Source organism: Haemaphysalis longicornis, unplaced genomic scaffold (genome assembly GCF_048455015.1).
Source record: "Haemaphysalis longicornis isolate Haplotype H1 unplaced genomic scaffold, Haemaphysalis longicornis Haplotype H1 scaffold_11, whole genome shotgun sequence".
Lineage (NCBI taxonomy): Eukaryota > Metazoa > Arthropoda > Arachnida > Ixodida > Ixodidae > Haemaphysalis > Haemaphysalis longicornis.
The window spans coordinates 124,883,579-124,907,432 of record NW_027526214.1 but is presented as its reverse complement, the minus strand read 5'-3'; the positions used below and the strand labels follow the sequence as shown (position 1 = coordinate 124,907,432).

The following is a 23,854-nucleotide window of genomic DNA, read 5'->3' as shown; positions in this document are numbered from 1 at the left end:
CTTTAATCCAATCCAAGCCAAGCCAATCGAATCCAGTGCCCCTCGCGAGAGAGTGTTCGCTATCGGAGAGGAGAGGGGGAGAGTGGAGGATAGATGCAGCCTTGCGTACAACAACAACGGACGCACGCAGGAAGGACAGGGCCGCCGACAAGAGATGCTCTCAGCGTCGCATCTAAAAGTGTGTCCGCCAAGTGATCAGCTAGTTGCCAAAGTCGAAAAACAAAAGGAAAGTGAACATGCAGCTTGTGTGTGGGATTACTAAAACGTTCATTCCTTGAACGTTCATCACTTCGCATATGTACACAACGATAGTTAAGCGCCCCCCTCCTCCCCTCCTCCCCACGTCTTGCGAAATGGAAGGGCATTTCGCATCTAGTTGTTCTGGTGAGCCCTACCAGACAGACGCTTTAGCATTTACGAAGTTGCGCAGGGTTGTTTCATTCCTGTACGGGCTATTGAGTTTTGTCTGTACTTGCAGAGCATTTATTTTTCCATGATGTCACTAGCTTTCCTCGGTTCTTGCTAAAGGGTGTGAGTGGGTACGTATTATTTTAACGATGCGCAGCCTTAACATTTTCGTGTGGCTTATATTTCCATAAAAGACAGAAGTTATTATCAGGTATTTGGTTATAACATGCCCGAATCATTTTTCTACACACATATATTCGAAACGAAGCCACATTGGTTGTCCGTGCTGAAAAACGAAACCAACCTCTCCCTGCCAGTACCAGATCTAAGCGGAGCGAGAACAGAATTCACTTGTGCATACGTATTCGGAGGTCACAGGGGTAATATGCTGCTGCCGTCGCAGACGGTGGTAAGAACGGCCAAGACGTGCACAGAACCGCGTCCCCGGATAGCTCTTGTTGGCGTTCGATCACTCCACCAAGGAACAAATGCTTTTTGAAGTGCCCCAAACGTACTATTTGCTTACAGATGTCACCATAACAAGTCGTTTAGGGCATGGAAAGGCAAAAATGAGCGAAAGAGAACCAAAAGACTCCATAAGCCCCTATCGGCCAAGCGGCGCTCCTCCCGTAATCGCTGCGGAGAAGCGGCGGCAGGCGGCGCAGCGATCGCGAAGCTCGAGGCGTATACAACATGTGGAGTTGCGTACCCCCCCACGAGAAAAAGTTTCCTGACCATGAAGGCAGCAATTTTGAGTTATTTCTCTGCCACACGGCAGTATGGGGTAGTATGTGTGGTATTTCTCACTACTTTAGTGATTATACGACCTATCACAAGCGTACCGCAGTTTATGGGCTGCTACTGGAGGAGAAATAACCTAAAATTGCCATTTTCATGGCCTGTAAACTTTTGCTCCTGGCTGTACCTTTGGCTTTAGCGGGTGTGCCGCTTTATCACAGCTCAAAGGCAATTGAACGGTAGAGCTGCAGGGGTCAGGTAACAGGACTCGCTTTGTGTCCCATAGTGTTAAGTGGACTCGAGGCAGCATTGCGTAAAAGAAGGCGTTTGCTTGCATTTTTCATTACCAGCCATAAGTTCCCCTTGCAGAAAGAAAACGCTGAGCACTCATGAGCATGGGCCTCGTGGCGACCGCCGAGCATTCCCGGCATGCGCAGTGGCTTCAGCAGAGAGGGGGGAAAAATGGCGGGTGCTCAAGAGTGCATGCCTCGCTGCAACTGCCAAGTCCCCGGCTCACACAGTGGCTTTAGAGGAAAACAACACACACGCACACACCTTCAGCGCTGTCGTCAATCGCTACCGTGTGTGCAAAAAAAAAAAAAATTAAAGCTGTTCCACTCAATGAGAAAGCTGTCGGAAGTGCAGAGCAGTGATTCGCCATAACGGGCTGCAGAGCCGTTATCCGCTCACTGCTACCCCCCCATGCAATTCAAATCTCCCGTCTTTGCAGTGCTCACGCACCCCCTGCCTGAAACTGCGCCATCGGGAGTTCTGTTCTTTTAAATGCGAATGCATTTCTTAGTCGGGCCATGTCAGGCGCCGTGGGGCGTTCACGCACCCGCAGGTGTTATCTTTCCACTCTCACCCCCTCTCCCATAGCAACAGCTGCGAGCGCGCGCGCTCCTCCTCTCCCCTAGCAACCGGAGCAGGTGATGCGGGCGGGTTAGCGGCGAGTCAGTGGAGAGCAGGAGCGCGCTTGGGCGTGTGAGGGCGCTCGCATCGCGGGAGCTCGCCAGAGCTCCCGCGTGTGTGGGAGAGTGTAGGCGAGGGTAGGCGCAGTGCTTCGGTGCTTCTCCTCTCGACGCTCGCCCCACTCTCCCGTTCGCTCGGTCGCAAGTATATATAAATGGAATGTCTGCCGGCAACGGTACCTCGAGCAAGAAGTGTAATACAATCCAGTTCGAGCATTACACCTCTCGCTGGAGGTGACGTCACTGTAGTGGCTTCAACGTCTCCTCATTAATTATAAATTCCGCGCACTCTCGCACAAAAGAAATGCATTCGCCTTTCCTCACGATTCCCTTCGGTGAGGTGGGGTGAATTTTTTTGTGCTTGCTTTTCCTCCCGCACGTGCTAACTTACTATCGTAAAAACCAACCCAACGGGTGTTCCCAACTAAGTGGACGCGGGTGCTGCCGGTTAATCCCCTATATTTTTGCGCTAAACAACGGGGGGATGTACGACAAGCCAGTGGCTGACGAGCTTCAAATGCTTATGACTACATAAACCGCTTGGATTTCGAGGCCTGTGGGTTACACCATGTGGCTCCACTTGGGTTTAGCGAGCACGCTACGACGACAAGGCAAGCCCCTAAAGTGCTCTGCACTTAAAAAACTCCAGCGCTAATGGCAAAGATGAGAAGACAGCCTGCTCGGGAGAGGTCACCACGGCCGCCACATTCTCTACAAGCCAGTACGGACAACTGGAGACGTGGCTACGAGTGTGCCAATCCTCCCCGAGACGACTCGCAGGTCCCGCCATGGCTGCCTCAAGTCGATGACGAAGAGCTGGTGAAAGTCTACTATGCCGAGGATGACTTGGCAATGAACTGAATTAATGTGTCGATGCGAGCTAGTTGGTACTTCATCATGGGGACAGGTACAACTGGAGGAAGGAAAACGTCAAGGATCTGCACTACTCCCTGCCCCAGGAATTACTTTTGGAAGTGGTTGGCGAGGGGATCGACAAGTACGGGTCTGTTCGCTTTCAGAACGACTGCGGTGTGGGCGTCGACGGCTTCCTTGAACTCTTCAATTGTGGAGTTCGCAGGAGCCTCCTACCAGCAGAAGCAAGGAGTCTGCATTGGCTCTTGCCTCGCCCCGGCGCTCAGTGACCTGTTGATGGCTCGTTTTGACCGGCGGTGGGAACACGAACTTGGCGGCCTAGGTGTGGTGCGCGTGTTCCGGTTCGCGGACAGTGACTACCTTGTTCTCTTCAAGTCGTCAGCCGGCACATCGGACGAAGACTCTGCTAGACGGGTTCTGGCAGTTTTCGAAGGGGCGCTCGACTGCCTCACACTGACCGTGGAGCTGCCACTTGAACGTCGCCTGAGGTTCCTCGACCTGGAGCTGACGTTCTTGAAGGACCACCGTTTGCTGGGTGTACTCCCCCCGCTTCCATTCACCTCTGGTCACTCCAAGTTGGTCAAGCGGGGCATAGCGGTCGCTGCCTCAGGAATGGCCTTGTAAGGTCCTGCCAGCACCAGATACAGGAGAGTTTTGTCTCGCAGGTCGGGGATGCTTTGCGGCTTGGCGGGAAAGCTTTTAAATGAGCAGCACGCAGGAGCCAGCCACTCGAACATCAGATAGAAGCAAAGGCAGAAGATTGCCGTCATCCCATACATACAGTTAAACCTCATTATAACGAGACGGGCTATAACGAAATAATGGATATAACGAGCAAATCGTAATTCCCCTTGAAAGTCCCCATAGAAACCAATGTATTTAAATCCTCGTTTTAACGAGGTAAAATTTCCCCGTTACGGGATATAACGAACAAATTTCGTTGAGAAATCAAATTTTGAGCTAATTTTACAACAGTGCGCAACGCGGATTTGAGACAGTGCGTGACGCGGCAACTGTATTAGCAGTTCAAAACTCCCGCCACGCGCGCGAAGCTGGCTGGCGCGCCATGCGGACACTGCGCCCGCGAAGCCCCCCCCCCCCCCCCCCCCCCCCCCCCCCCCCCCCCCCCCCCCCCTTCTCTCCCTGCGCACGCCATGCAGACAATGGGGCCCTTCGATTTACAGTGTCGGACTCACCGCGGCCTGTCCGAGAAGCAGTCCGACGTTCGATTTTCCCAGGTATCCCTATGGCTTCGGGGAATCCGCGGACTATCCGCAGTGAGCCCGAGAAAAACCCCAATGCACACGGCGCGCGCGGTTGCGTCGCCTTCCTCCCCCACCCTTCCTCCCCTGTTCGTATCGCCGACGTCGCTGCGTAGTTGTGTGTGCGTGGGTTTTGGCAGTCTTCAGCCTTATCTTTTATCGTACTGCCGGCGTGATTCCAACAGCGCGAGTGCGACAGGCGGGAAGCGAAAGCGAAAGACTATCACTCTTGAACAGAAGACGGCTATGATAAAAGCCGTCGCATCGGGCCCGAAGGAAGGTAAGGTGCACTCCGTGGTAAGGTGGCAAGAGACTGACGTGTGGACGAGTACGCTGTCCACCATCGTGAGCAACCGAGATTACATCGTCAGCGCTGTTGCACATGGCTTGAAAAGAAGCGCTAAGGACGGCGTCGGAGGGACTAGATGCGGCTTACGTGCTGCGTCGCTACTTCGGCGCGCACGAGGGCGGCGAAGATGGAAGCCATCGCTCGCATCAGGAAGGTGCATCAATGTTCAATTATGGACTTCGTAGCCAAGTCTGTTTGAAATACGAGTTTTGAACTGCAATAAAGTAGGTTCGTGACTTTTCCTTATTACCTCCGGAATGTGTTTATTTTACTGACTATCGCCGTGCAGCAAGATGCTATTTCGCCCGCTTTTTGTTGTAGGTCTCTACAATGCATAATATTTGCAGTAAATGTCGGCTACGGCTATAACGAAATATTGGCTATAACGAGCAAATCGCGGCGCCCCTTCAATTTCGTTATAACGAGGTTTAACTGTACATGGGATATCGCATCACGCAAGGAAAAATGCGGAGCGTGCCGGTGTGCGCGTCGTCTTCAGCGCTCCCAACAAACTCGGAACTATGTGCCGCATAGTTAACCGATGCGGACCGAGGCCTCCTGTCTGCAGCAAGAAGCATGTTACTGGGTTTGTGGAGTGTTCAAAAAACGTAGTGTATCAGATCCCCTTGAAGTGCGGCCGTGCATACGTCGGACAGACGGGGCGCTGCCTCAACGACCGGTTGCGTGAACATGCGGTGACGCTGAAGACGGGAACAGGAAGCAATCTGGCGCTTCACTGTAAGACTGACTGCAAGCCAAGGGGCTGCAAACCAGTGTTCGAGAGGACCCGAGTGCTGCATTAATATCGCAAAAAAGAAGAATGGGAAGTGTTCGAGGCCTGCGTCATGAAAAAGATGGGGGACCGATGTGTCAGCAAGCCTTCAGTTGACCTTCTTTCGAGTGAGGTGGATTATCTGGATGATTAGTTAGGCGAGTGCGGCAGCTGCAATCGTTTTCCCACGTGGCGCAACTAGTGTCACATGGTGTTTTTTCGTGCCTTTATAATCGCTTTCGGAGCGAATAAAGCTCAGTTGTTAGTGCGCCCCTTTCCTGTCTGTTTTCCTTCCTCCAGTTGTGCCTGGCGCTCAACTTGTTCCCGCGATGACTTTGCATCCACCACTGGCCGCAAAGAAGGCGACGACCTCCCCGATGCATATGACGACGATTAATAGCACCGCAACTATGCAAATAAACAATCACAAAGAAAGCTCACTATGTGCCCTGCAATGCTCCCCTACGACAGCTTTGCCATTCAACCGAGCTTCTCTGAATTTTTTCCCAGTGGGAAAAAATTTCTTCCCTTTGCAGTGCAAGCTTCCCTGAATTTTCTCTGTCGAACAGGGGTTTCAGTGCGTGCAAAGCAGAACACACATTTGTCTTCGCCCGTGGCGGGTTGCACAAGCCGACGAACGTACACCACGGACTACGTAACGAGAGTGTGTTAGAAGGCGTAATTAATGCTGGACCATCCTTCACATAAGCAAAGCTAACCCCTAAGTTCACCGGTGAGAATAACTAATTACCTAGCAACAAAGGCGACCCGAATGAGCTAGCGATGGCAAAGCATCCAAGGCCCCGTTCGTTCAATACAGTCTACGCTCATTACAGTGTATCCGCCAACAATGGACTTCCGGTTACAACAGGCCATTTCTGTTGGTTTGTCTGGTCCCCATGCATTTTACATGGTGTCCACTCCGCACAAAATGGACCCAGCTACAGCAAACTACCGGCTACAACAGACTAAATTTTAGATTAAAATTGTTTCGACTGAATGTCTATAGCGAACTTCCGCGGGGTCGGCACCCGATATGCTTCTTCTTTGTTTAGTTTGACAAGAAAACTGTTATGTCTGGTAACATTGTTGGCAGTTGGGTCGGCGCAGCCAAGCCAAGCCAGTGCCAGTGGCCTTTTTTTTTTTCTGCGACCAGCGGCATGAGTGGCAGGGAAGCTGATTTCACTGTGGGATAAATTAACTCTTTCGTTACCGCGGGAAATTGACCAATTTTGAAGGGTCTAACAAAACATTTTTTTGTGCTATACATATCCGTTAGGCACACATTGCAGTGACATACAATGCAGATTATTCCACGTGCTTTCCAACGACACCAGTTTTATTAATGTTTTCCTAAATAATGATTCCTAAAAAAATTATCAAATTCGAAATTTTTGTCCGCGCGTCGAAGAAAAAAGAAAAAAGTAAGTTGTGTATAATAAACCACGTGTAGTAGAAAAAATTTAGAATATACATTTTGTAGGTAGACATTTCAAAAACCCGTCCTAGAAAAAAAAAATGAGTTGCGCAGTACAATTTGTCAGATATAAAAGAAAATGTTAGCCCACGTGGTGCCCATGCCATGTGTGAAGCCCAACCTCTATTTCAAGTTTTGCTATTTTGGATAGTTCTCTAGAAGAAATCTGGTGGTTTGACATTATTAAAGGCCCAAATTAGCCTCCACGTAATGTAAAAACACCTTGTCAATGATTATGACGGGCACAATATTGAAGGCAAGCAAGCGATGTGAAAAAATCCGCTTGGAGTTGAGAACCAAACTCTTTGGTGGATGCTTGTTGACGTTCTGATGATCGCTCATCAGTCAGAACTTTCATTTGCGTTTTATTATAATTTTCTGACTCACTATGGTAGCCCTGCTTGCAGGAATAAGGTACGATGCGCTAGAATCATGCCCAGCAAGCTTTCACCAAGCCGCCGTCGGGCTGTGAAGCGAGTTCAGCACTACGAGCCTACTACATTGCAGCGCCACCTAACAATTTCGAAAAGAAACAAATACAAGGCTGTTGGAGACTTTGTCAGAATAAACAGTACTACTAAGAAGCGACACTAGAGTTCCGGAAATACCCTCGTATGAAACCGAAACTGGCCGGTGAACAGCTGGCGGTGTTCAAGGCCAATTGGAAGCGTTCTCCTCGTCCGAACTGATACCCGACGACTTGGTGTTATCGTTTGACTTTCAGCGGGAGCTCTTATCGCAGAAGCAAGGCGTAGATAAAGTGGAAGCGCGAGCGGCATGCTTGTTTTGAGGAGCAGTAGCGGGCAACGGAGGCGCCATGGCAAATGAGCTTGTAGTTGGGTAACTGCGTAGTAGCGCCAAATATGAATTTCGCAATGCAAAAACAAAACCGAAACTGCTGGAAACTGGTTGACAGTGCCAGGCACACTTGCTAGACATGCGGGGGACCATCAGAAATAAGCTTTGGGAGAATAAAGCTGCCCTTTGTCCGAACCAAAGATCATTAGTGAATAGCTGGGGCCATTTTCAAGTAATTATCACCTCTCAACGCTGTCGGATTACAAAGCTGACCCCATTATTTGGTATTTGACTTGCCAGGAGCCTTTTGACAAAAAAAATATTATGGTAATGCAGCCTAACCACGACCTGCATCCTTTTTTCTCAAGTGAAGCAGCCACACCCCCTTCGTCAAAAACACGCGCACCTCAGCTCGCAAAAAACGCCGCCAAAAATCTCAATGTCGCCGGAGCGGGAAAATTTAAACTGATTCTAAAAGGGCAATGCCTAGACTAATCACTGGCTGTATTAGGTGTACCAGAAACGACTACAACATGTCGAAATAGGCAATATAAATCATCGATCACCGGTGATCGATTTGAATAGGCGTGGTAACGAAAGAGTTAAGCGCAAGTAACGCTGTCGAACATGGGGAAAAACAGCCCGACATCACCAGAAGTGCAGGCCTGTCTAAGCAGACGGTCCGCTCGACCGTCAAGAACAAGGCCACTGCTGATAAACGCGACTACAGCGAGATTGAACAGTGCGATCGAATACACAAAGTTGCACCCAGAGTCAACTCTGCCCTCCTCATAGTTTTTTATGTAATAAAGAACTCTGGTTCAGTGAAGTTTGGTCCTTATTATTCCCACGCATGCATTGTTCCCGTTCCCTTTGGTGAAAAAGACAAGAAAGGCCTCGAGTAGGGGGGGGGGGGGTTGGTTCCCATAATTGTGTGCAATCAGCTGGTGGCTGTGTGCAGTCCATCTGGTCTAACTTTTAATTTCACAGCTGTGCTCCAACAGATTATTTCGTATCAGCTGTTTCAATGACCAGACTATCATAAAAAATGTGGAAGCTGCCTTGGGGAAACGTCAGGCAGCAATCTGATTTATTTGACGAACGGTTTCGGGTAAACCTGCCTTATCACGAAGGGATTTAAAAGAGCCTAGCTAATTCTGATGGCCACAACTGATATTCATAGCGAGTTAATAATTTGTCCTAGTTTTATTTGCTCAGCTTATCATGCGTCCTAAGCACTGGAAAGGGTGTTTAGGCAATTCTTCGCCCTCGCGTGAACACTGAGCAGAGGTGCTGCAGCCTTTAAAAAGAATAAAGTATCTGTACTATGCATATGCAATATCGATCAAAGTGCCCACTTTTGCACTCCTATAACCCCCCCGGTCGGATACTGCATACTTCGGCTACAGCAGACGTTTTTTTCCGGATTAAGAGCGTCCGTTGTAACGGGCGTAGACTGTACATGCAGCTGCGCTTGCCAAAAATGGTCGACTAAATTGAAGTTCACCTGCAATAAACTGCAATGGAACCCCGATAACACGACTTTCAAGGGACCGCGAGAAAGTGTTGTATGACCGGGGTGTCGTAGGATTGGGGTACGTACGGGTAAATGCCGGCCTAGTAGACGGTCTCACGCAACAGGGGGCAAAGAACTTATTTAAACTACTATATTTAGCGCATTCTCGTGTGATTCGCGAACCTTTATCTGAAATCCCAAGTAAAAAAAAATCGCCTATGTTGCGCCCCCCTCCCCTCCTCGGCGCCCGAGTGCCGCGCGCGCTAGGTTGCCCTGTGCCATCTGTTGCTATTTATAGCCCACCAGCCCCGCGCCTTGCGTGCGCAGCATAAGGCCGACGTGGTCGAGCAAATTGAGGGGGGGAAAAGCCAGTGTGAAACTGCCAAGGCTAAGCGAAACGACCGATGGTCCAAGGCGGAGATAAAAAAAATGGAATTCCCATGCAGGGTGGAGACACCCTTTGAACGGACCCGTGCCATCGCTAAAGTGTCAGAGCTCAACACAGAGGTGTTTTCGTTTGCCACAAGACCCAGCAACGCAAAATAGATTAGACGATTCAAACTTGGAGAGTAAACCGAGTTGCGGCGAAAATTACAGCACAGCCTTGCTACAGTGAGTGGCTGCAGCGGCCAGCGAGTGACCCAAAATGGCGGTGCCAACGTGTACGTGTCTCCACCCTTAAGGGCGTGAATGTAGGCACCCTAGGAAGGAAATAAGCTGAGCGACAACGCCGCTTTGAAAGACACTGATAAGCCGGGAGACGGGGAAAGAATGTTGTGAAAGGAACGTCGACTGCTTGGATCGAGCGGGCGAGGAAAGCGGGTGTTGCGTCGTGGTGTTTTCGCATTCGTCAGTGGCTCGGTGGGAGCTGCAAATCATGGCCCACCCGCCACCTTAACCCTGCACTGGGACTGTTAAGAATGGGCCAAGGACCATGCAGGCAGAGAAGAACGCTGTTTGACACGTTGACGCTATATTTCACGAGATGAAGAACAAGCACACGACGGCAGCATAAGATGCGATGGGAAAAGCACAACACAGTCTGCCGGTACGTGACGGCAGCATAAGATGCGATGGGAAAAGCACAACACAGTCTGCCGGTACGCAATATACTCACGTATTGCCCGCACCTTTGATGCAGGAAAGGCTGCACCAAAGCTACTGCTCAGCAAGTGGAATACACCGATTGCAAGGGGAAAGTCGCTTAGGCTCTCGCTATAGTTATGGAAGGCTTAGTCAGTGTTGCTCCATAGGAGCTTCACAGCACAACGCGCATTGCCGCGCAGCTGCACTAAAGGATTAACCCCATGTATTATCTATCCGCACCCCTACTTTGCCACTGAAATTTTTGTATTTTTGGTGCGGGTTATGCGCACGAAAATACGGTAATTGCAGCGTGAACTGAGCCAAACTCTCACACACGGCATGCGTCCACACACACAACAGGCTGAAAAAGAGGCCGTCCCGCCTGTGAAACCACGTGGAAGGAAGCACGACACCACGCAGCGAATTTGCCACGACGGCAGCCGTCATGTTTACGTGATGCACTGCTGGCACGAAGAGGAATGCGCGGACGAGCCGGAGGCAAGGGAAAGAAGCGAGCAGCCCCGATAGGACACGAAACGGCGCCCACCTGCTGGAGGAGGGTCTTGGGGCGCTTGCGCGGCTGCGATGAGGAGCCCCCGCTGCTCGAGCTGCTGCTGCTCTGCGTGGTGGCGTCGCTGCAGCTGCCCGGCGTCGGCGTCTGCCGCGGGGGCGGGTGGCCCCCGTGGTGGACCAGGGGGGCCCCCCCGCCCGGCTGCGGCTGCGGGGCCTCGCCACCCGCCCCCTGCTGCTCCGCCGTGCTGCTGGCCGTCGGGGCCGCGGCGGCCGAGAAGGCGCCGGGCGTGCTCGGGGCGCTGGCCGCCCCCCCATGCCCTCCTCCGGCCGATGGGGTGCCGGGCATGGAGACGCAGGCCGTGGCCGCGGTGGCCGACGGGGTGGCCGGCCCGCTGCCCCCATTGTTCTCGTCGCCGCCATGCTTGCGCACGCGCTGGCCTCGGTTCAGGGCCTGCACAAGACAGGACCACGAAGACGAGATGTAGAACTGGAGAAGAAAGAGCCAGCCTTTGGGGACACACTCAGCCACAAGAGATGTTTTTCCAGCCCCTCCACAGTGATGCAATGTGGGCCGGCACTAATGACCCACTACAATCACCCACCTATGTTTCGCAGCGGTGACATGGTTCCATGGCAATAACGACGGTCTCCTATGACACCACTGAAAAACTGCCAGCAAGTGGAGCCCCTCAGGTATGTGTGCATCTCAATCATCTGTTTGGAGTTTCCGAGGAAACTGCTAACTTGGTTATCGGGAGAAAGCAATTTTTTTTACTGAACGCAACTTGCATTGTGTCTTTGCGTCCTCTTCACGGCCAACCTCTTCACTCAGCACACCGCACATTTTGACCTTCAGAAACTGTTTCACCACTCACACAAAGGCACAGTTAGAGCTTGCAGTTGTCACTTTCTTCAAAGTTTTACACATCCCTGAACAATGTATAGATGCTTTTAAGACCGGGCCCGCAAACTGTATCGCCAGTTGAACACCCTTCACAAACAGTGAACTTCCGAAAGCACGGGCAACCCATTTGCATTTCCAGCAAGGTCGAAGCTAGTGTGCCACAAACTGGCCTTCCCAGCCTTTGCTCCACCAACACACCGCGGCTCGCTTTCTCAAACAAACTGCCCAGAACCTAATCTAATTGGCAGTCTATTCCTGTTTAGAGAGTGTAATAAGAGACCGAATCAGATTCTTACCAGTGCGCTTTCCTGAAAGCGCACACGCTAGGCTACAGAGCAGCCATACGGACAGCACATGCCTGGCCGCCAATAAAGAGTGCTCACAGCGACAGGCACGCCAAGAGACTGCTGTGCTGCCATCACTGCTGTCTGGCAAGCGCCTGTTTCGACCCGTGATTGAAACATTTCAAGGAATGTGGCTGACCAGAATGCACACTTGGGCCCTGTTATGAATCCGTTACAACGAGCCGTGTTCTGGTTGGCTGCTTCACCCAGCAGGGCATCCTCCACAGCCTCTAGCGTCAGCCTTGTTGACCTGTAACGCCATGGAAGGAAGCCACCCAACTGACACAAGGAGCACCCACGCTGTGCGTTCCGATAACTCCTGAGGAGGCTCACCGCCGTGACGCTGTCCGAGCAAGATCCCTTGCTGCCACCACCTCACCACGCTTCTGGTCTCGCCGCGATTTCAAATTTTTCAAATCGCACCGAAGCTACAGCAGTGCTACGAGGTGCACTGCAGCAAAGAGCCCCGGATTAATTTTGACCCCCGGAGACCTTGAACATGGGCTGAAACCTCGAAGCACGGGCGATTTTGCTTTTGGCCCCCACCTGAAAAGCTCGCCGTGCACTGGACAGCTGTGAATTGGCTTTGGGTAGGCGTGCATGCAGCGAGCACTCCAGTGGCTGGCTGGCAGCCACACCCCTACTCAAGCGGTTGAGTCTTGTTTGACAGCAAAAGATCAGCAGCGTGATCACCACAACCCCCTCTTTATTGATTGATTTGATTGATTGTAGGGTTTAACGCGCCGACGCAACGCAGGCGATGAGGCGCGCCGTAGTGGAGGGCTCCGGATTAATTTTGACCACCTGGGGATCTTTAACGCGCGCCGAAATCTCGTACACACGAGCGTTCTTGCTTTTCGCCTCCATCAGAAAAACGGCCGCCGCGGCCGGGAATTGAACCCGCGACCTCGTGCTCAGCAGCGCAACGCCTTAGCCACTGAGCCACCGCGGCGGGTACCCCCTCTTTATAATCTCCCAGCAACAGTATGCATGCCACCAGTGCCTCCAATTACACCAACTACGGATAAGAGAACTTGTTGAACTACATTTGAACCCCTTTATAAGAGACACGTACCGGGGAGCAGTTTCTGTCTCTTATATGTCTCTTATAAGCAGGGAACCATGTTTTTGCTTACTAATCAGACCTTAGTTCAATGTGGGCACCATATGACAACCAATTCTGCAAGCTTTCTTTCCTTTCACTGTTTGTGGAAGACGAATCGTAGATGTTGAGCTCACAAGCCTGATGAATAGCCAGAGCACACAGCTTCTTCCGCTGCGTGCTTGGGCTATTCATCACGCTGGCAGGACTCAACATCTGCGATGCTTCTTGATTGGGAGCTACGCGAGTGGGCAAGCCTGCACGTGCAATCGCGCTCCAATGGTTGGCAGTAAGCTTCAACCACTTCTGTAAGTTGCATTTCCATTGGCAGGGCTTCTCATCGGCATTTGATAGCTGGCTGAACCCCTGTGTGTTTGCTGAAGTCATGATAAATAGCGACTGCAGGCGTCTGTCGTCCACCTGTGTTTCCACAATGGAAGCAACTGCAATTAGTGACTGGTGGCACTGCATCTGAAGTTAAAATGTCTGTTACAAGCGAGATTGTTGATTGTAGTTCAAGGATGACTTGTCCCTTATAGCCAACTGTCTTCTACACCCCACGTCTGCTATAAAAGAGGTCAATTCAATGGGAAAGCTAGGGCAGCCAACCACGTGGGTGAGTGGTGTCTCTTATACCCATTTGTCTCTTACACCCACGTCTCTTATAACGAGGTTCAACTGCAGTTAGTTTGTATTGCTGTACAAAGAATCGCTAAGCAGACGAAGACAGAGGTAGGCACAAATTTCCCTGACATATGTGTCTTCCTTGGTCTTCGTCTGTTTAGTGCCCCGTTGGTGGGAGGCACGCAGCAGCCTACACTCCTCGCTGCCCGCACGCTTGTAGGAGCAGGACACCCTCACTGCTCAAGCAAACCGTACCATCACAGCACAAACCCAAACAGCCGAGCAACGTAATTACCTTTCGAGATGAATGAAGAAGTTTCGCATTTCATTCAACGATCATGGGCGAAGCCCTTGCAGGCGATTAGCGTTTTGCCGACGGATACACCCCTGCTGCCCTGTTCATTCACGTCCGGGGCTTGGTGGGCGCCAAGGAGGGCAGAACCCGACTTCCTGCCCCACTCACTGGAGCAGAGAGAGAGAGCAGAGGACTGCCAGCACGAGCCACTGCAAAGCCTGCACTGCACACGGCTGCGACAAGGAAAGGACGCACTCGAGCGCGAGCTCGTGTCGCTCCAGGCAGGCCAGGAGACGAGGACAACCAAGGAAAACAGGAGGGCAATGGAGAGAGAAGAAAAAGAACGACTGGCCGAGGTAGCGAACAAAGCAGCTTCAAGTGCCAGGGATTACAGTTCTACATGAGCGATTTCACACAGCAGCATACCGGCTTCAAGTCTGAAGGGAATTCAGAGCCTGCACCGAATCAGTGATTGAATCTGAGGATTTCCAAGGCTGACAGCTCGGTCAGCCCTGCGATAAGGTTAGCACTGTTGTGTGTGTCTTCTCTGCTGTCGTCCCATTTCAAGCGCTACTTAACGATGCAAGGTGAGCTAGCCCAGCAGTGCTGAGCCCAACAATAATCAGACGAGTGAGAGTCCAACCGGTGATGAATAGTTAAAGAAATGGTTAAAGAAAGACTCCGCAATTTGTCTCCATTTGTTGAGCTGCTAAATACAGCAGTTGCAGTGGCACTACGAAGTGTTATTGGGTAGCTCTAGGCCGCATCTGTGCACAACGTCCCCCCAAGCGAAATTCAGAAAGTGCACCTTACGCACGAGTAAATACAGTAGTGGTGGTGCACAGGTGGTCGACTGAACACTAGGCCCCCTTCTGCCAGGTGCCGAGTGCGCTGCACAAGTTGCATGTCAGGTGAGCAGTGAAACGATGCATTTCCCCGTTCCCCCACCACATGCTCCCTCAACCAACATCACACTGCCGACTGTGACAGCAGAACGCGCAGAGCAATAAGCCTCGTTGCACTTGTGGCGCAACTAAAATCTCATTAAAACAGTTACCGTGGAAAACTGGGCGTGCTGGTGCCCAACTAATAAAATAAACAAATAAAAGACAGGGTCTGCGCTGAACTTGCAGCTGATTTTGTGGTGAAACAGACATGCCATCCATCCAGACACTCTAACCTGTTCACACACAGAATTGTCAGTTCTCACTGACGAAAGCCATGCTGAACGCACACCTCCCCAAGTTCGTTGCGATACCATGATTTCACGAGTGAGACGTGTTTTGCCCTTTTCAATGACAGAAGTACTACTTTCCAAGTCAGGCAAGCATTGTTTGCAGTTCAAACAATGGCTTCCCAAGAAAGCTTCTTCTCTTCGGTGCATTTTTCTCCCTGTCTGCACAGTCCTCCAACCTATCGTCAAAGGGACACTCAAGTGCAGAAGCAAGTTTGCTTCTATCGGTAGATTTAAAAGCCATGAATGCAAATATGCCACTGGTGACAACGGCAGTTGCGTACTGACGCAAAAAAGGCCAAACGCGTCAAAACAGGTATGCACTACACTACAATTTATGACGTCATGAATCTTCAATGTTCAAGCATGGGACTGGTGCAGCTTGCTCAGTCATTTTTCTGAAACAAACACTCGGGCTGCGTTACAGAAAGTGTGTGTTTCATTTCAAGTGTTTGTTCTGGGAAACCACTTGCAAACTGCACGTTCCGTACAACAACAGTCAATACTAGTAGTGATGCCACAAATCCTTGTGCATGAAAGTGAATGCAGGGGCGGTACGTGTTTTGACACTTTTGGCTTTTCCTGCGACAATACACCACTGCCACTGCGTATTGTTACTTCTGCTTTGCTAGGGGCATTTCAACCTTCTTCACTGTCCCTTTATTGCAGTCCTTCACAGCCTGTCCACGTTCCTGCCACTGCTTGTGGTGCTATCTCATCAAATCAACTTGACAGCACGTCTACTCATTGATGTGCTCGGGTGTAGCCTAGAGTAAACAGACCAGCTTCACAGTTTCCTGTCTGCTCCCCCCTGGGGAGTCTTCCGCTACAGGCAAGCAACCTGTGCCTGTAGAGAGCCGTCTGAAATCCACTCTGTGCGGTGAATAGCCAAGCTCTTTGGAAATGATGCCCACATAAGGAAGGCTTCGCTGCTCTTCAAGGTGAAAGCCTCAAGGGGACCACCGAGCAAGAACCGTGCACTCAGTAAGATGATTGACCAGCAAAGTGGTCGTGTGCGACCAGTGCTTTACCAATGACGCAAGGCCTTCCCATTTCATAGTAATGCAGCGCAGGCCATGCTGACGCTGCTCCACCCAAGCCCCCACCGCCGTCACCACTTCAGCTGCGCTTCACACAGTAGCTCGCTGTGCGCCCACGCGACTGCATGAGAGAGTATTCTTTTTTGCTCCTTCCGATGTTCCCACTTACCACTCTCTCTCCGACCTCACTTCCGACTTCTCCAGCCTGGTTTCATCACGCATGCGCACAGGGTTGCCCCCAGTGGCGTGGCCCTAACCAAAGCGGTGGCGCCCCCCAGGGAAGCGCCCTGTGCCCCCACTGTTCACCTGCATGCGCATGCCCTCCTCGATGCTGTGCGCCAGGGCCTGCGAGTGGTGCCGGTTGAGCTTGGCCATGACCCGCTCCTGGTGGGCCTCGTACTCGTCCCGGCTGGGGTAGATCTTGGCGATGAGCATGTCGAAGTTGGGGTCCGCCCGCAGTGACCGCTTCGACACCAGCTTCTTGCGGCACGTCGGGCACTCCTGCGATGCAAGTGCCACACGCCCCGCTCCAAGTTACACTGCCGGTACACGTTATGCGTACAGCTTCAAACAATCTGGATGACACGGAGGGACAATTCAACAGCCACTTCCTATCGCAGTCCTTAAAGGGGCACTGACACAAAAATTTTGCATCTTGTTTTTTTTGTTGCGATCAGTAGCTAGTGACCTACTTATAGACTGTAGAAACCTCATTTGCTTCAGCGTGCGACGGCTGTTTAATTAGAGGCATTTTAAATGCGGCCAGTCGCAGTTTCGGTTTCAGCGAGTGCCGCGAAACGATGGATTTTGTGGATTTTGTGTTAACAAAGCTGACCACGTGACCGCCGGAGGGATATCACAGAGCAGAGCCGCCATAGCACTGTCGAATCCGCATAGACGGCAGTTTCTGCGAATGCCCCCACGTACTGATCTCGTGAGGCGCTTAATTAAAAAGCGACCGTAGATGTGACGCAGGCGCTGCGAGTGCAAATGCTACCGCGGCTAAAGAACGACGCGCGACGCTCGAGACGGTGGGTGGCAAGACGCGCGCTGGGAGCAGCCGGACGGTCTGCCTACAGGTGCGCCTACAGATGTGTTCGGCTTAGCACTGCGGCGGATATTCGAGTGCCACTCTCGCAAGCGGTGCAGATGACAATTTTTAAACCCGCCATCGCATCATTAACTCCTTTTCTCATGTAAGCCACCATGGTCGGGACTTGGGGACAATTTCGTGCAGCAGTAACAAGCTATCACTCGAGCTACCTGCGCCGGCCTGGGCCACTTCGCGGCCGTGGCCGCCGCCTGCACAGCGACCGTGCGGCTAGCTCAGTGGGCTTTTCGTGCCTCCGGCGCGTTTTCGCATCCAATGGTAATAAACAGTAATAGAAACAGAGTGCCTGGAATCGCTGTAGAACTTTGGTAGCGGCCAGCTGCCCCATGAGCTGACGAAATCACGGCGCCTCCGCCGCCAACGATCGGGTCGTTCGTTCTCGAGAGCAGAAGCTCCGCCCTCCGGCCCTCCGACTGGAGCGGCGAGCCGGGCGAGCCGGCGAAAAACGCCGGCAGTGCGGAAGCGGCAAACACAAACTCGTGACGTGTTTGGATGTCGTTTATTTACACGATATCGTCGGGATGTCGATTGCGCGTGGTCCTCTGCTGGCTGCTCGGTTGCGTTTCGCACACTTTAAAATTGATTTTAAATATGTTCTAGGCTGTATTTGCCGCTGATATTTTGCAGATGATGTATATGTGTTCCCACCAATCTATCTCCGAAGTTATCTCGCCTTCAAAATTTTGTGTCAGTGCCCCTTTAAAGGAACATGGAGGTGATTTGTAAACATTGTGAGATCACTTGCGCAAACTGGAGTCTGGAGTCCTCAGGCCACGTTTCAACCACTCTGGGTGCATTTACGAGACTTTATTTAGAAGAAAAATCAACTCAAAAGTGCTCTCCTCCTCTCAGCACCCTCCTTGCCAATATTTTATCACATTTTGTGTGATGTTCGCTCGAGATGGCTTGGCCTGACTGTGCCACTGCAAGGCCCGCCGACCCTGAAACAGCGTCAGTTGGCTGGCCACCCATGAATCGCCGCAACTCGTTCGCTAAGTTGAGACTAAGCCGTGACACATTTGCGCCCGCAAGAATGTGCCTTTAGTTGGTAGACTGTATCAAGCTCCCAAGTCCAAGTAGCTCCACACAAGCACACATGCCTGTGTGACTGGCGCAATTAGGGCGGGAGAAGAGTCAGCTGAGTCATTATAAAAAGAAAATGAAATCAACCTCAACTTTCATTGCAAAGCGCAAAACAAAAGAGGAGCACCTTTTTCACACGGTGAACTAGCGCAGCGGTTAGTAGCACGATCGCAGCTTGCAATTGCTTTTCTCACCTAAGCAGCGTAGCCACTAGTGATCCATGGAGAGTTTGGGGTTGCTTACTGTGGAAGCACTATTCAAAAAATACTCATCGAAGCTGCTGGGATTGCTGACACGAAGAAACAGGTTGCAGTGAGCACGTTCGAACTGCCATGTGACGTCCTTTTTTCGAAGTTGATTTTTTTGTTTGGGCAATGTTTTCCAAATTGCATTCACCACTTTGCCCAACCACCTTCATTGCTCCACGAGCAAGTTGGCAGGCTGGCACTGGCGAGTTCTCGCTGGCGTGGTGTTGGCCAACCATGTGACAGCCAACCGGGATAGTGACTGTCAACCGGGTGTGAACATGCCTCTCACAACACAGGGACGAGCCAGGCTAGCTCCAAAGGTGTGAGCAAAGCATCTCGCAGCTGAGCGTCTCCGATGACACTCTGAATGCCTTGGCGGTGCTGGCAGGCTTACCTGACAGCTGACAACGCGGCAGAAGTGCCAATCCTGAGATATCGAGATTACCCAACTGACGATGGCGTCGGATGCCAGGCATGTTGTTGCACAGAACCGAAACTGGTCTGTATTCCAACCTTGAACGTTGTCCCACCACATCACATCTCGAATACTGCTTTTGTTGCGGCCGTTGCAAATGTCGCTGGGTATTTTTTGCTCACTGAAGCTCTTACAAATTAAGTACTGGTTTCTTGACCGGATAGGCGATGAGTAGTGTTTATTCGAGCCAGTCTACACAATGCCCCCAAGAACACAAGTTTGGCAAATTCACTTCAGTGTCCCTTTAGAGGGCACATGAAGATGAAATACACGTTTGCCTCAATAAAAGGACTGCTTTGTCCAGATAAAAGGACGACGACATTAGACCAGCGGCAACTCCTTGTGAGCCACTTTCCAGCAATATCGCTGATTTCACAAAAGAAACATGATTGGGCAATCGTGGTGGGGCCTCCACTTCTGCTTCACCCTATCCCTGCAATGCTGATGCGCAGCTAACACACTGCCAAAGACGTTCCTAGGGGTGGTTCCCATTACGCCACTCCTCCACGCAACACGTCACCGTGGCGTGAGAGTTCTTGTTGTGCGTTTCTCACATTTTATTTTGTCGCCATGACCCCTTTGAGACGTTACAAGGACTTGCCTGCAAAATCGGCCACTGCCAACCAGAGCTTCCAGTTCTGTTTGACGGGGCCATTTGAATGACTATATAACTCTGCTTTCACTGACTTCCCCATTATGTCCCTGCCAAATTGGAAAGTCTTTCAATGAAGCGGAACAAGTTACCAAGGGCTTGTTGTTTCAAAACAAAAACAAAACAAAGCTGCACTTTGTCTCCATTATCGCCCTAACATCATTACTCACAAAACGACCTAACGTCATTACTCGCACCTTTCCCAAAGCCTCAAAACCCCTCTGATTGCCATACTGCAGCCAGAAAGAAGTGTCATTCTACAAGAACGGAGACAGAGGAAAAACAAAACAAAGGAGCAGCACCTGAACGCATTCAACCGCCCAACGTCTGCCCTCGTGAACGGAACATCACCTGCCTTGCAACCATTTTCCTTCTTCCGATCATTCTGGAGGCCTAGTGCCTTGAAGCTACATTTGGGCTGCGAGGTGTGCCACATTGCAGGGCTCCGGATTCACTGGGACCACACAGCACCCAGGGATGTTTCACGTGTGTCCAAGCTTTGACACTGTTGCCTCCATCTGAAAAGCGGCCACCGAACCTGTCTTTCAAGTGAACGAGTGCTGCACACCCTGAAAGATGCTCAGCAGACTGCATGGGTGGAAAGCCCTTTCCCTCGAGTCACACTTGTTTCAGCGGCCGTCACAAGCAGACTGAAGCTCTCAAAAGCAGCCCCCTTACGGTGCTCCTGAAGGGCGTTTTGCGCACACTGAATGGACAACCGGTGTGCTAAGGTTGGCAGGCGAATGTCATCTGTGCCAACTACAGCATTTTTATGTGCAGTGGGAAGCCTGCACTTTCGTTACACACTTTGTCACCCCTTTCCCACCTTTTCGTGCATGTTTTTTGGACACAATGCCATACAAACGCACGTCTCCCAAGAACGTCGCAAAGCAGAAATACTGATATTCGACGGCTTTTTCTCCTATGTCCGGCACAGAGAAGCGTCGCCTGCTTAGCATCAGGGGATTGCGGCGGTGCCTTTGGTTAATTAGGGCTTCCGGCAGCACGCTTACATGCTGCCGTGTTAGTCTACCTTTTTTTACTGTTTTACCACACTCCTAGTTACTGTACTGCATTACCGACTTCTATGTGTATTCTCATTTTTTTAAATCACTCTAGGAATTATAAAATTAAATTTTTCTCCAGTAAATCTGAATCAATCAAAATTTTACTAGTCCACAACTAAACTTGTACTGTACCCTAACTAGTCACAGGGCATATTGTAAGCTAAAATAGCATAAGCAGGACTACAACTGCTCACCTGTAATAGGCGCTTGTCTTAAGACAGCTCTCGCAACATTACAATGTTTACATGCAAGCGACCAACCCACTCCTGAAAAACAAAAGCATTTCCAGGGGCTCTAAAAATTGGTGATTATGGAACGTCCCAGTTGGTAGTCGAGATTTCCAGGCCATAACTGGCACCCACATTACACACGCAGTGCAGTTCAGGGCCACTCGCACTATCCTTTCCCCAAAATTTATTTTTATCTGATAACACCCGGATTTTACTTGACAACAACAGGAATAACATGGGCCCACGTTGCACCCCCTCTCCTCCCTTATGTGCACTATGATTTCAAAGATGCGCTGTCAACGTGTCCAAATTCACTCTTGCCACCAGGAAAAAGTGCAATTTTTTTTGTCGTTTCCATTGTAACAAATGCTGGATATACTCAAGGCATTGTAATTGAGCCTGGCGACATAACGCTTCACCCAGAATGGCATAACGTTTCTTTAGGAAGCGTCGCATAACCACACCATAACGTTTCTTTAGGAAGCTAAAAATTTGAAACCGACCTTCTTAAATGCAAGGCCCTAAGTGATAACCATCGATTACTGCCAGACAGTAGCAAGGCATAGAAATTTTTTTACAGCTTTTATATTGTATCAGCAGTGTCTGTAGATTGCACGTCTTCAGTGGATAATTAGTTTCTTCTGTTAATGAAGTAGTTTTTCTGCCTTATAGCAAACGTATCAGTGCATGTGCTTACATTCCCGAAAGAAAAAAAAAATGAAACCAACTTAATGCACTATGAAGGGAAGTTATTTTCAAGCAAACGGGGCAATATTCAACAAACTGGTACTACAACCACTGAAAAGATCTAAGCCGAACCCCTGCACAGTATGTTATTCGTTGAAACAATAGTAATGCAACTCGCTGAATATCTTAGCTGCCGGAAATTAAAAAAAAATACCTCCCGCTTTCAAACTCCTAGACTACTTAGTAGTCCACTCAGCGCGAGCAATCAACAAAAACGCAGAACGGGGAGGGCCAAACAGGCGAAATACAAGCACCGCGTCTCAAGTGCAGACGCCGCGTCTCGTAATTACTTGGCAGCCAAGAAATGCACGATTAATTACGACTAGAACGCGCTTCCACGAACACTGCGAAACAGACTTGTCTATAATAGCGAGATTGGCCTCAACTAGTTCCCTCCGCGAAAACGCCGTGGTTATTATTTTCTTTCTTTCCTTTTCGCGCGAGGCAGGATGTGGCCTGAGGTACGAAAGCTGTGTTATAGACCATTGTGTTGCCCACTGTACATGTCAGCTTAACACAAACGCGCTACGTACAGCACCTTCCCGAACAACGAGTCGACAGCGTTCCCGGGACGCTTGCGTTGCGTTCGCGACGCTGGCTGTCGGCGTTTGCAAAAGGCGTCTCCCGGCTATTTCGCCACAGCTACTTCGAGAACGGTAGCGAAAGTGGTGTCGTTACAGGGCGATCTAAGAACCTGCAGCTGCTTCGCGCAGGCAGGACAGCCCGCGGTCGATTGTTTACTGCGAACAACCCGCGCCGCGCGGTGGGCCGGGTTGGGGTGAAAAACCGCGTCGGCTGCCGGGGGTCCGGCACGCGTGCGCACGGTCACCTTGTTGCCGCTGCGCAGTGCGGTGATGATGCACTCCTGGCAGAAGCGGTGCAGGCACTCCTTGGTGGTCATGGTGTTCTTGAGCATGTCCAGGCAGATGGGGCACATGAGCTCGCTGTGCAGGCTGCGCGGGGACACGGCGATCTCGGTGCTGTCCGTGATCACCTCCTGCGGCGTCCGGTTCAGCTCGTACAGGCTCAGCTCCCACGTGCGGTTCGTCGTCTGCGTGTCCGAGGACGACATACTGGCTGCGCTCTACTCACTCGTCGTCGAAACAGTGCCACAGAAAGCTCAACGAACGAGCATCGCGAGCATCACGCCAACGACGCCGCGGCCATTGCGATGGTAGCGATGGTGCTGAAAGCGAGCACACTGAGAAGGAGTCGCTGGCGACGCTGCGGTTGCGGCGGCGCCAATTTTGAATGCGGAACGCAACAAAACCTCGGCCACGCGGCACGTCTCACGCTGCGGGCAAGCGAGTGGTCGCACTTCGGATGGGCTCCGCCGTTTTTCTGCGCTCTGTTCCGGTTAAAATGCTTTTTCAGCGTGTCACTCTGCAGCTTTAACGAACCAAAGTGTACGAATTCGTCCGGTACCCGTCTTAACAGAGAAGACGTCGGTTTCTACCGGCAAGAAGGCCTCGAACTCTAGCCTCCCGTGAGCAGGGGCTGGGCCTATTAGGCCTAGTGCTTGCACCACAACGCAGGCAGCGGAATGCCCGGCGAAGCATACTGAACACACCGGACGTGCACGTCACCGCGACGAAATGGCAGAAGGGACTTCTCAACGCGGGTACGACCCTGGGGCCATGGACTTGTGTGATGTGAGCTGCACCACACCGCCCATACAACCAACAAACGAACTCACTGCCAGTGGCGTCACGGACGACGGGGAAGACACCCAAGACTGGAATCTCCGGCTCCACAACGTCGAGAGCGACTGCGTGAGCCCGTGAAAGAAGCGGATACACTAGGCAAGACGACTTATACAGGTGGGAAACCTCCGAGAATACACCTTCCTAGCCTCAAGCCGTTCCAATACCGGATTGTTGTCAAACCGCTAGGAGGCATAAACCTGTGTGAAGTGGAGGGGGAGGTGACTCGCAG

General features: G+C 51.2%; 1 protein-coding gene across 1 annotated transcript in view; it reads right to left on the bottom strand.

The window, feature by feature from the left end:
• Positions 1-23,119, bottom strand: part of LOC144160995 (E3 ubiquitin-protein ligase RING2-like) — a 41,145-nt gene extending 18,026 nt beyond the window's left edge. Inside the window, exons 1-3 of the mRNA XM_077692062.1 lie at positions 22,749-23,119; positions 16,613-16,807; positions 10,798-11,214 (exon numbers count right to left, since the gene is read on the bottom strand). Coding sequence (XP_077548188.1) covers positions 10,798-11,214; positions 16,613-16,807; positions 22,749-22,991 — 855 coding nt within the window. The 5' untranslated portion in view covers positions 22,992-23,119. The remainder of the gene's footprint in view (positions 1-10,797; positions 11,215-16,612; positions 16,808-22,748) is intronic.
• Positions 23,120-23,854: the final 735 nt, after the last annotated feature.